General features: G+C 41.2%; 1 protein-coding gene across 1 annotated transcript in view; it reads left to right on the top strand.

Moving 5' to 3' along the window:
• LOC133631438 (mitogen-activated protein kinase kinase kinase 20-like) overlaps nucleotides 1–13,461 on the top strand; it is a 66,197-nt gene that overhangs the window by 11,022 nt on the left and 41,714 nt on the right. Inside the window, exon 2 of the mRNA XM_062023640.1 lies at nucleotides 4,036–4,123. Within this exon, the coding sequence (XP_061879624.1) occupies nucleotides 4,036–4,123 (88 nt within the window). The remainder of the gene's footprint in view (nucleotides 1–4,035; nucleotides 4,124–13,461) is intronic.

The raw sequence follows: 13,461 nt of genomic DNA on the forward strand, positions 1-13,461 counted from the left end.
AAATTTAGGGATTTCAACATCTACGGTCCATAATATCATCAAAAGGTTCAGAGAATCTGGAGAAATCACTCCACATAAGCGGCATGGCCGGAAACCAACATCGAATGACCGTGACCTTCGATCCCCCAGACGGCACTGCATCAAAAACCGACATCAATCTCTAAAGGATATCACCACATGGGCTCAGGAACACTTCAGAAAACCACTGTCAGTAACTACAGTTGGTCGCTACATCTGTAAGTGCAAGTTAAAGCTCTACTATGCAAAGCCAAAGCCATTTATCAACAACACCCAGAAACGCAGCCGGCTTCTCTGGGCCCGAGATCATCTAAGATGGACTCATGCAAAGTGGAAAAGTGTTCTGTGGTCTGATGAGTCCACATTTCAAATAGTTTTTGGAAATATTCGACATTGTGTCATCCGGACCAAAGGGGAAGCGAACCATCCAGACTGTTATAGGTGCAAAGTGTAAAAGCCAGCATGTGTGATGGTATGGGGGTGTATTAGTGCCCAAGACATGGGTAACTTACACATCTGTGAAGGCACCATTAATGCTGAAAGGTACATACAGCTTTTGGAACAACATATGCTGCCATCTAAGCGCCATGGACGCCCCTGCTTATTTCTGCAAGACAATGCCAAGCCACATTCAGCATGTGTTATAACAGCGTGGCTTCGTAAAAAAAGAGTGCGGGTACTTTCCTGGCCCGCCTGCAGTCCAGACCTGTCTCCCATCGAAAATGTGTGGCGCATTACGAAGCCTAAAATACGACAGCGGAGACCCCCGGACTGTTGAACGACTGAAGCTCTACATAAAACAAGAATGGGAAAGAATTCCACTTTCAAAACAATTAGTTTCCTCAATTTCCAAACCTTTACTGAGTGTTGTTAAAAGGAAAGGCCATGTAACACAGTGGTGAACATGCCCTTTCCCAACTACTTTGGCACGTGTTGCAGCCATGAAATTCTAAGTTAATTATTATTTGCAAAAAAAAAAAAAAGTTTATGAGTTTGAACATTAAATATGTTGTCTTTGTAGCATATTCAACTGAATATGGGTTGAAAAGGATTTGCAAATCATTGTATTCCGTTTATATTTACATCTAACACAATTTCCCAACTCATATGGAAATGGGGTTTGTATATCTAAAGTGAGAAATTTGATTTCAAAATTGGATCTGGAAATGATCATTCACACGTTCATTTCGTCTCGCATTGACTGTTGCAATTCCCTATTCACTCTCCTCAACAAGTCAACACTAAAGAGACTTCCGACGCTAAAAAATGCAGCTGCCAGACTTTAGACCAGAACAGTCCATATCGCTCCCGTTTGATCCAGTCTTCATTGATCCAGTCTTCATTGATCCAGTCTTCATTGGCTTCCAGTCAAATTCAGTTGAAGATTTTAGTCCTTACTTTCCATGTGTTGCATGGTGGGGCCCCTCAGTACATCACTGACTTGTTATGCCCCTACTCTTCAGTTGCATGGTGGGGCCCCTCAGTACATCACTGGCTTGTTATGCCCCTACTCTTCAGTTGCATGGTGGGGCCCCTCAGTACATCACTGACTTGTTAAGCCCCTACTCTTCAGTTGCATGGTGGGGCCCCTCAGTACATCACTGACTTGTTATGCCCCTACTCTTCAGTTGCATGGTGGGGCCCCTCACTACATCACTGACTTGTTATGCCCCTACTCTTCAGTTGCATGGTGGGGCCCCTCAGTACATCACTGACTTGTTATGCCCGTACTCTTCAGTTGCATGGTGGGGCCCCTCACTACATTACTGACTTGTTATGCCCCTACTCTTCAGGGCGCAACCTACCTCCGGTCTTTAGGCCAGGGTCTTCTAAAGATCCCAAAAAGTCATTTTAAAACCTGCCATACCAGACTCTAGCTCCCAGACTCTGGAACAACTTGCACCAGTCCCTCCGTGATCTTGACTGTGTCGACACTTAAGAAACATTTGAAAACTTCTCTTTTTAGTAAAGCTAAGCTACAGGAATATGTAGTTAAAGGCCTACTGAAAGCCACTACTACCGACCACGCAGTCTGATAGTTTATATATCAATGATGAAATCTTAACATTGCAACACATGCCAATACGGCCGGGTTAACTTATAAAGAGACATTTTAAATTTCCCGCCACACTTCCGGTTGAAAACGTCTAGATATGATGACGTATGCGCGTGGCGGAATCAGTTGATGCGGAAGTATTGGTACCCCATTGAATCCAATACAAAAAAGCTTTGTTTTCATCTCAAAATTCCACAGTATTCTGGACATCTGTGTTGGTGAATCTTTTGCAATTTGTTTAATGAACAATGAAGACTGCAAAGAAGAAAGTTGTAGGTGGGATCGGTGTATTAGCGGCGGACTACAGCAACACAACCAGGAAGACAGAGATGGATAGCAGACGCACTAGCCGGCGAACTCACCTTAACTTCCCCCGTCTCGCCGACCGCATCTGTGATCGGGTGAAGTCCTTCGTCGCACCGTCGATCGCTGGAACGCAGGTGAGCACGGGTGTTGATGAGCAGATGAGGGCTGGCTGGCGTAGGTGGATAGCTAATGTTTTTAGCATAGCTCTGTGATGTCCGGTTGCTAAGTTAGCTTCAATGGCGTCGTTAGCAACAGCATTGTTAACCTTCGCCAGGCTGGAAAGCATTAACCGTGTATTTACATGTCCATGGTTTAATAGTATTGTTGATCTTCTGTCTATCCTTCCAGTCAGGGATTTATTTCTTTTGTTTCTATATGCAGTTAAGCACGATGCTATCACGTTAGCTCCGTAGTTAAAGTGTTTCGTCGATGTATTGTCGTGGAGATAAAAGTCACTGTGAATGTCCATTTCGCGTTCTCGACTCTCATTTTCAAGAGGATATAGTATCCGAGGTGGTTTAAAATACAAATTCGTGAGCCACAATAGAAAAAGGAGAGAGTGTGGAATCCAATGAGCCAGCTTGTACCTAAGTTACGGTCAGAGCGAAAAAAGGTATGTCTTGCACTGCATTCTAGTACTTCACTCGCACGTTCCTCATCCACAAATCTTTCATCCTCGCTCAAATTAATGGGGTAATCGTCGCTTTCTCTGTCCGAATCGCTCTAGCTGCGTTGAAAACAATAGGAAAATGTGAGGAGCCTTTCAACTGACTACGTCACGCTACTTCCGGTACAGGCAAGGCTTTTTTTTTTATCAGATACCAAAAGTTGTGATCTTTATCGTTGTTGTTCTCTACTAAATCCTTTCAGCAAAAATATGGCAATATCGCGAAATGATCAAGTATGACACATAGAATGGATCTGCTATCCCCGTTTAAATAAAAAAAAAAATCATTTCAGTAGGCCTTTAATATATGTAGTTTAGCTTGTTACTGCCCATCTCTGGTTACTAGTTAGAATGCATTGGAAAAAGAACAACGTGTGTGTGCTTGTCTCACAAAAGGCAACATTCCCCCCAAAAGTGCACTTCCCCTTTAAAGTGGCGGGACAAATACTAACATCATAGTTTTACTGCCTTTTTTCCCAAGCGGACATTTTGACTTATGTGTGAGGTGGTTGTTTTTTTTAATCTACCACTGTAGAAAAAAAGTGTCATTGTTTGTCACCCAACTAACTAACTAACTAACTAACTAACTAACCAATGCTGCTTTATATTGGTGTATTGCACATTCTTAAGTAGAACAGTTTGGTATAAAAACTGAGCTGCCTGCAAGATGAAACATTTGGCTTTAATTGCATTTTTTGGTGCTATTTAGCAGAATGGATTGCAGGCATGTTGCCTGGCAACAGTACTCTGTTTCATGTTGGGATGGAGGTCCTGCTTGTCACTGTGGAGTCTGGACTTCAGGACTGGAAGGAGGAAATTGAGATATATCACCCGTTAAATAGTCAACTTGTGTTACTTCTATCAATGATTCACTTTTCATTATCCTCAAGATCATCTTTCCTTGCTGGAGAGGAGGAGGCTAAAATGTCTTTTTCTCTCTCTCTCTCTCTTTCTCTCTCCCTCTCTCTTGGCACGTCTTCTCATCCAGGCGGAGATTCTCAGTGTTCTGAGTCACAAGAACATCATTCAGTTTTATGGAGCCGTGCTGGAATCTCCCAACTATGGCATCGTCACAGGTCAGACTCCTATGTGTGTGTGTGTGCTTGTGTGTGTGTGTGTGTTCCACTAAGATATCCTCATAAGAGCATGAAACCCGAGAGCCTGTTTTTACGAGAAAGTAGTAAAAATAATACAGGGTGTACAGTAGAAGTATTTGTGCTGGATCAGGATTGCACGGACATGTTGGACTCGTACTGTAGGTGATCGCTGTCAAGGTTTTTATTTTTTGTAGCATGTTCAATTGTTCACTTGATGTTTAATAATAATAAGCAAATAATAATAAAACATACCTACATTTAAAAATGCAATTTCGCTATCGAGATGATGTCATCATCTAATGTGCTTAATTGGCCGGGAGGCGTGTCGATCTACGGACGCTCTGAGAGGCCACAAGTCAGCAAAAAAAAACAAAGTATGTTTATAAAGTTGCTACAAGCTGCTGGTGGAGAAGAGCACCACATGTTTTCATGCCAGGGTCTAATAAGATATGTGGCTTTTTTAAAAGCACAATTCTTTAAGATGTCAATAAACTTCTCAATCAATCAATCAATACTCACTAAATATAGAGACAAGTCGCTAAGTTGGCAACACTGATTGTGTCTTATTCTCTGGCAGACCAGCGGTCTCCTCTATAAAGCACACAAAACAGGGATGAAGACTCGTCTACGGCGTTTTCTCTGCAAGGAATGTCATCTGTAAAAACTGATGCAATGACATTTTGAGTCAGAATTTCACACGCAGTTTTAGAGATGAAACCCCGGGAGGCAGAGTTACTGCTCACAGACAGTCCCGTTATAATGTGTTAATGACAAGTAGCACCAAATGTATTCAAGTTAAAGTAGCAATGATTGTCACACACACACTAGGTGTGGGGAAATGTGTCCTCTGCATTTCACCCATCACCCTTATTCATCCCCTGGGAGGTGAGGGGAGCAGTGAGCAGCAGCTGTGGCCGAGCCCGGGAATCATTTTTGGTGATTTAACCCCCAATTCCAACCCTTGATGCTGAGTGCCATTTTTTTTGTCTTTGGTATGACTCGGCTGGGGTTTTTGTGGCAATCCAAATGTACCGTATTTTTCGGAGTATAAGTCGCTCCGGAGTATAAGTCGCACCGGCCGAAAATGCATAATAAAGAAGGAAAAAAACATATAAGTCGCACTGGAGTATAAGTGGCATTTTTTGGGGAAATGTATTTGATAAAAGCCAACACCAAGAATAGACATTTGAAAGGCAATTTAAAATGTCTAAAGAATAGTGAACAACAGGCTGAATAAGTGTACGTTATATGAGGCATAAATAACCAACTGAGAAGGTGCCTGGTATGTTAACGTAACATATTATGGTAAGAGTCATTCAAATAACTATAACATATAGAACATGCTATACGTTTACCAAACAATCTGTCACTCCTAATCGCTAAATCCCATGAAATCTTATACGTCTAGTCTCTTACGTGAATGAGATAAATAATATTATTTGATATTTTACGCTAATGTGTTAATAATTTCACACATAAGTCGCTCCTGAGTATAAGTCACACCCCCGGCCAAACTATGAAAAAAACTGCGACTTATAGTCCGAAAAATACGGTATTTGTGGCGGGACACCACAAATAAAAAGAACATTGCTTGTTTTTTTAGTTTTTTTTTCTTAGATGAATGCCAAACAAACAATTCAAAATTTGAAACACCTTTAAATGTATTCATATTTACCTCAATTACTTTAATGTTTACAATTACACTGATGTAGCAGAATAAAACACTTTATTTCATTGTATGGATAAATGTGTACTTTAGTAAAGTAAAAATAATAGCACAATAGTAAGAACCATGAGTAGAGATAAAGGATAAAACACAAGTAAATAAATAAATATACAATAAATAAATAGAACTAAATACAATCTTGCATAATTAATAAGATAAAAAGTAAACTACGAATGACTTGAATAAAATGAATTAATATCTGGTAAAAGTCAAATTAAAGGTGGGTCTTAAGGCTGCAATTAAAAACATGAACAGTCTCTGCAGCCCTGAGATCCTCCAGCAAGATGTTCCACAGATGCGGGCCATTATAGTGGAAAGATGTTCCACAGATGGGGGTCATCATGGTGGAAAGATGTTCCACAGACAGGGTCCATCATAGTGGAAAGATGTTCCACAGACGGGGGCCATCATATTGGAAAGATGTTCCACAGATGCGGGCCATTATAGTGGAAAGATGTTCCACAGATGGGGGCCATCATAGTGGAAAGATGTTCCACAGACAGGGGCCATCATAGTGGAAAGATGTTCCACAGACGGGGGCCATCATAGTGGTAAGATGTTCCACAGACGGGGGCCATCATGGTGGAAAGATGTTCCACAGACGGGGGCCATCATAGTGGAAAGATGTTCCACAGATGCGGGCCATCATGGTGGAAAGATGTTCCACAGATAGGGGCCATCATAGTGGAAAGATGTTCCACAGATGGGGGCCATCATAGTGGAAAGATGTTCCACAGATGGGGGTCATCATGGTGGAAAGATGTTCCACAGACAGGGTCCATCATAGTGGAAAGATGTTCCACAGACGGGGGCCATCATATTGGAAAGATGTTCCACAGATGCGGGCCATTATAGTGGAAAGATGTTCCACAGATGGGGGCCATCATAGTGGAAAGATGTTCCACAGACAGGGGCCATCATAGTGGAAAGATGTTCCACAGACGGGGGCCATCATAGTGGTAAGATGTTCCACAGACGGGGGCCATCATGGTGGAAAGATGTTCCACAGACGGGGGCCATCATAGTGGAAAGATGTTCCACAGATGCGGGCCATCATGGTGGAAAGATGTTCCACAGATAGGGGCCATCATAGTGGAAAGATGTTCCACAGACGGGGGCCATCATAGTGGAAAGATGTTCCACAGATGGGGGCCATCATGGTGGAAAGATGTTCCACAGACTGGGGCCATCATATTGGAAAGATGTTCCACAGATGGGGGCCATCATGGTGGAAAGATGTTCCACAGATGGGGGCTATCATGGTGGAAAGATGTTCCACAGATGGGGGCCATCATAGTGGAAAGATGTTCCACAGACAGGGGCCATCATATTGGAAAGATGTTCCACAGACGGGGGCCATCATAGTGGTAAGATGTTCCACAGACGGGGGCCATCATGGTGGAAAGATGTTCCACAGACGGGGGCCATCATAGTGGAAAGATGTTCCACAGATGCGGGCCATCATGGTGGAAAGATGTTCCACAGATGGGGGCTATCATGGTGGAAAGATGTTCCACAGATGGGGGCCATCATAGTGAAAAGATGCTCCACAGATGGGGTCCATCATAGTGAAAAGATGTTCCACAGATGGGGGCCATCATAGTGGAAAGATGTTCCACAGATGGGGTCCATCATGGTGGAAAGATGTTCCACAGATGGGGTCCATCATGGTGGAAAGATGTTCCACAGATGGGGGCCATTATAGTGGAAAGATGTTCCACAGACGGGGGCCATCATATTGGAAAGATGTTCCACAGATGGGGGCCATCATGGTGGAAAGATGTTCCACAGATGGGGGCTATCATGGTGGAAAGATGTTCCACAGATGGGGGCCATCATAGTGAAAAGATGCTCCACAGATGGGGTCCATCATAGTGAAAAGATGTTCCACAGATGGGGGCCATCATAGTGGAAAGATGTTCCACAGATGGGGGCCATTATAGTGGAAAGATGTTCCACAGACGGGGGCCATCATATTGGAAAGATGTTCCACAGATGGGGGCCATCATGGTGGGAAGATGTTCCACAGATGGGGGCCATTATGGTGGAAAGATGTTCCACAGATGGGGGCCATCATAGTGGAAAGATGTTCCACAGATGGGGGCCATCATAGTGGAAAGATGTTCCACAGACAGGGGCCATCATATTGGAAAGATGTTCCACAGATGGGTGCCATCATGGTGGAAAGATGTTCCAGAGATGGGGGCCATCATGGTGGAAAGATGCCATCCCGTGACTTTTGAGTCTTGACTTTTGTAACAATTAGGAGATGTGCTGCAGGATCTCAGGGCCCGGGAAGGTTCTTAGAAGAAAAGCAAATCTGAAAGATAAGAATAATACCATAAAAACATTTGTAAACATAAGAAGAACCTTAAAATTGATCTTGGGAGCCAATGCAGAGATTTTAAAACTGGTGTAATGTGAGCCCGCCTTGTGGTCTTCGTCAGGACACGTGCCGCTGAATTTTGGAGTAATTTGAACGGGACAAGCGGTAGAAAATGGATGGATGTAAAGGTGTAATACTCTTTTTAGGAAGAGCAGACAGCAGTTGGTTCCAATCATCTACACCACTGGTAATTAAAGTGTTGTATCATCTACACCACTGGTAATTAAAGTGTTGTATCATCTACACCACTGGTAATTAAAGTGTTGTATCATCTACACCACTGGTAATTAAAGTGTTGTATCATCTACACCACTGGTAATTAAAGTGTTGTATCATCTACACCACTGGTAATTAAAGTGTGGCCCTGAGAGACAATTGGGCGTTTAAGTGAGGCGTTTAAGGTCAATTTCAACTGAAGTTTGACTTGGCAAATATCTGTTTTTAAGGCTAGCTTCAAATCATTTTTTTTCTTTTGTTGCGATCATTAAAGAATGCAGAATTCATCAACGAATCAAATACAGGAACTGTTTGTGTGGGAATAAATCAAATAAATGGTGACCATCCTCGCACGCCTCTTTGTGAACGTGTTACGCACATTTAATTTGACTCATAATTAGGTGATTATCTTCATCTCCTACACTGAATGTGTGTTTTGTTACCCCCAAAAGACACACACACATGTCAATGTGTGTGTTTACATCTTACTCTGACATGTACTGTCAAAGTGTGTGTTTACATCTTACTCTGACATGCACTGTCAAAGTGTGTGTTTACATCTTACTCTGACATGTATTGTCAAAGTGTGTGTTTACATCTTACTCTGACATGCTCTGTCAAAGTGTGTGTTTACATCTTACTGACATGCACTGTCAAACTGTGTGTTTACATCTTACTCTGACATGTACTGTCAAAGTGTGTGTTTACATCTTACTCTGACATGTACTGTCAAAGTGTGTGTTTACATCTTACTCTGACATGTACTGTCAAAGTGTGTGTTTACATCTTACTCTGACATGCTCTGTCAAAGTGTGTTTACATCTTACTCTGGCATGCACTGTCAAAGTGTGTGTTTACATCTTACTCTGACATGTACTGTCAAAGTGTGTGTTTACATCTTACTCTGACATGTACTGTCAAAGTGTGTGTTTACATCTTACTCTGACATGCTCTGTCAAAGTGTGTTTACATCTTACTCTGGCATGCACTGTCAAAGTGTGTGTTTACATCTTACTCTGACGTACTGTCAAAGTGTGTGTTTACATCTTACTCTGACATGTACTGTCAAAGTGTGTGTTTACATCTTACTCTGACATGTACTGTCAAAGTGTGTGTTTACATCTTACTCTGACATGCACTGTCAAAGTGTGTTTACATCTTACTGACATGTACTGTCAAAGTGTGTGTTTACATCTTACTCTGACATGCTCTGTCAAATTGTGTGTTTACATCTTACTCTGACATGCTCTGTCAAAGTGTGTGTTTACATCTTACTCTGACATGCACTGTCAAAGTGTGTGTTTACATCTTACTCTGACATGTACTGTCAAAGTGTGTGTTTACATCTTACTCTGACATGCACTGTCAAAGTGTGTGTTTACATCTTACTCTGACATGCTCTGTCAAAGTGTGTGTTTACATCTTACTCTGACATGTACTGTCAAAGTGTGTGTTTACATCTTACTCTGACATGCACTGTCAAAGTGTGTGTTTACATCTTACTCTGACATGCTCTGTCAAAGTGTGTGTTTACATCTTACTCTGACATGCTCTGTCAAAGTGTGTGTTTACATCTTACTCTGACATGTACTGTCAAAGTGTGTGTTTACATCTTACTCTGACATGCACTGTCAAAGTGTGTGTTTACATCTTGCTCTGACATGCACTGTCAAAGTGTGTGTTTACATCTTACTCTGACATGCTCTGTCAAAGTGTGTGTTTACATCTTACTCTGACATGCTCTGTCAAAGTGTGTGTTTACATCTTACTCTGACATGCTCTGTCAAAGTGTGTGTTTACATCTTACTCTGACATGTACTGTCAAAGTGTGTGTTTACATCTTACTCTGACATGCACTGTCAAAGTGTGTGTTTACATCTTACTCTGACATGCTCTGTCAAAGTGTGTGTTTACATCTTACTCTGACATGCTCTGTCAAATTGTGTGTTTACATCTTACTCTGACATGCACTGTCAAAGTGTGTGTTACATCTTACTCTGACATGTATTGTCAAAGTGTGTGTTTACATCTTACTCTGACATGTACTGTCAAAGTGTGTGTTTACATCTTACTCTGACATGCACTGTCAAAGTGTGTGTTTACATCTTACTCTGACATGTACTGTCAAAGTGTGTGTTTACATCTTACTCTGACATGTACTGTCAAAGTGTGTGTTTACATCTTACTCTGACATGTACTGTCAAAGTGTGTGTTTACATCTTACTCTGACATGCACTGTCAAAGTGTGTGTTTACATCTTACTCTGACATGTATTGTCAAAGTGTGTGTTTACATCTTACTCTGACATGCACTGTCAAAGTGTGTGTTTACATCTTACTCTGACATGTACTGTCAAAGTGTGTACTGTCAAAGTGTGTGTTTACATCTTACTCTGACATGTACTGTCAAAGTGTGTGTTTACATCTTACTCTGACATGTACTGTAAAAGTGTGTGTTTACATCTTACTCTGACATGTACTGTCAAAGTGTGTGTTTACATGTTACTGACATGCACTGTCAAAGTGTGTGTTTACATCTTACTCTGACATGTACTGTAAAAGTGTGTGTTTACATCTTACTCTGACATGTACTGTCAAAGTGTGTGTTTACATGTTACTGACATGCACTGTCAAAGTGTGTGTTTACATCTTACTCTGACATGTACTGTAAAAGTGTGTGTTTACATCTTACTCTGACATGCTCTGTCAAAGTGTGTGTTTACATCTTACTCTGACATGTACTGTCAAAGTGTGTACTGTCAAAGTGTGTGTTTACATCTTACTCTGACATGCACTGTCAAAGTGTGTGTTTACATCTTACTCTGACATGCACTGTCAAAGTGTGTGTTTACATCTTACTCTGACATGCACTGTCAAAGTGTGTGTTTACATCTTACTCTGACATGCTCTGTCAAAGTGTGTTTTCATCTTACTCTGACATGCTCTGTCAAAGTGTGTGTTTACATCTTACTCTGACATGCACTGTCAAAGTGTGTGTTTACATCTTACTCTGACATGTACTGTCAAAGTGTGTGTTTACATCTTACTCTGACATGCTCTGTCAAAGTGTGTGTTTACATCTTACTCTGACATGCACTGTCAAAGTGTGTGTTTACATCTTACTCTGACATGCACTGTCAAAGTGTGTGTTTACATCTTACTCTGACATGCTCTGTCAAAGTGTGTGTTTACATCTTACTCTGACATGCTCTGTCAAAGTGTGTGTTTACATCTTACTCTGACATGTACTGTCAAAGTGTGTACTGTCAAAGTGTGTGTTTACATCTTACTCTGACATGCACTGTCAAAGTGTGTGTTTACATCTTACTCTGACATGCACTGTCAAAGTGTGTGTTTACATCTTACTCTGACATGCACTCTCAAAGTGTGTGTTTACATCTTACTCTGACATGCTCTGTCAAAGTGTGTTTTCATCTTACTCTGACATGCTCTGTCAAAGTGTGTGTTTACATCTTACTCTGACATGCACTGTCAAAGTGTGTGTTTACATCTTACTCTGACATGTACTGTCAAAGTGTGTGTTTACATCTTACTCTGACATGCTCTGTCAAAGTGTGTGTTTACATCTTACTCTGACATGCACTGTCAAAGTGTGTGTTTACATCTTACTCTGACATGTACTGTCAAAGTTTGTGTTTACATCTTACTCTGACATGTACTGTCAAAGTGTGTGTTTACATCTTACTCTGACATGTACTGTCAAAGTGTGTGTTTTTCATCTTACTCTGACATGTACTGTCAAAGTGTGTGTTTACATGTTACTGACATGCACTGTCAGTGTGTGTTTACATCTTACTCTGACATGCTCTGTCAAAGTGTGTGTTTACATCTTACTCTGACATGCACTGTCAAAGTGTGTGTTTACATCTTACTCTGACATGTACTGTCAAAGTGTGTGTTTACATCTTACTCTGACATGCACTGTCAAAGTGTGTGTTTACATCTTACTCTGACATGCTCTGTCAGTGTGTGTTTACATCTTACTCTGACATGCACTGTCAAAGTGTGTGTTTACATCTTACTGACATGTACTGTCAAAGTGTGTGTTTACATCTTACTCTGACATGTACTGTCAAAGTGTGTGTTTACATCTTACTCTGACATGTACTGTCAAAGTGTGTGTTTACATGTTACTGACATGCACTGTCAGTGTGTGTTTACATCTTACTCTGACATGCACTGTCAAAGTGTGTGTTTACATCTTACTCTGACATGCTCTGTCAAAGTGTGTGTTTACATCTTACTCTGACATGCTCTGTCAAAGTGTGTGTTTACATCTTACTCTGACATGTACTGTCAAAGTGTGTGTTTACATCTTACTCTGACATGCACTCTCAAAGTGTGTGTTTACATCTTACTCTGACATGTACTGTCAAAGTGTGTGTTTACATGTTACTTACATGCACTGTCAAAGTGTGTGTTTACATCTTACTCTGACATGTACTGTCAAAGTGTGTGTTTACATGTTACTTACATGCACTGTCAAAGTGTGTGTTTACATCTTACTCTGACATGCTCTGTCAAAGTGTGTGTTTACATCTTACTGACATGCACTGTCAAAGTGTGCGTTTACATCTTACTCTGACATGCTCTGTCAAAGTGTGTGTTTACATCTTACTCTGACATGCTCTGTCAAAGTGTGTGTTTACATCTTACTCTGACATGTACTGTCAAAGTGTGTACTGTCAAAGTGTGTGTTTACATCTTACTCTGACATGCACTGTCAAAGTGTGTGTTTACATCTTACTCTGACATGCACTGTCAAAGTGTGTGTTTACATCTTACTCTGACATGCACTCTCAAAGTGTGTGTTTACATCTTACTCTGACATGCTCTGTCAAAGTGTGTTTTCATCTTACTCTGACATGCTCTGTCAAAGTGTGTGTTTACATCTTACTCTGACATGCACTGTCAAAGTGTGTGTTTACATCTTACTCTGACATGTACTGTCAAAGTGTGTGTTTACATC

Source organism: Entelurus aequoreus, linkage group LG16 (genome assembly GCF_033978785.1).
Source record: "Entelurus aequoreus isolate RoL-2023_Sb linkage group LG16, RoL_Eaeq_v1.1, whole genome shotgun sequence".
NCBI lineage: Eukaryota > Metazoa > Chordata > Actinopteri > Syngnathiformes > Syngnathidae > Entelurus > Entelurus aequoreus.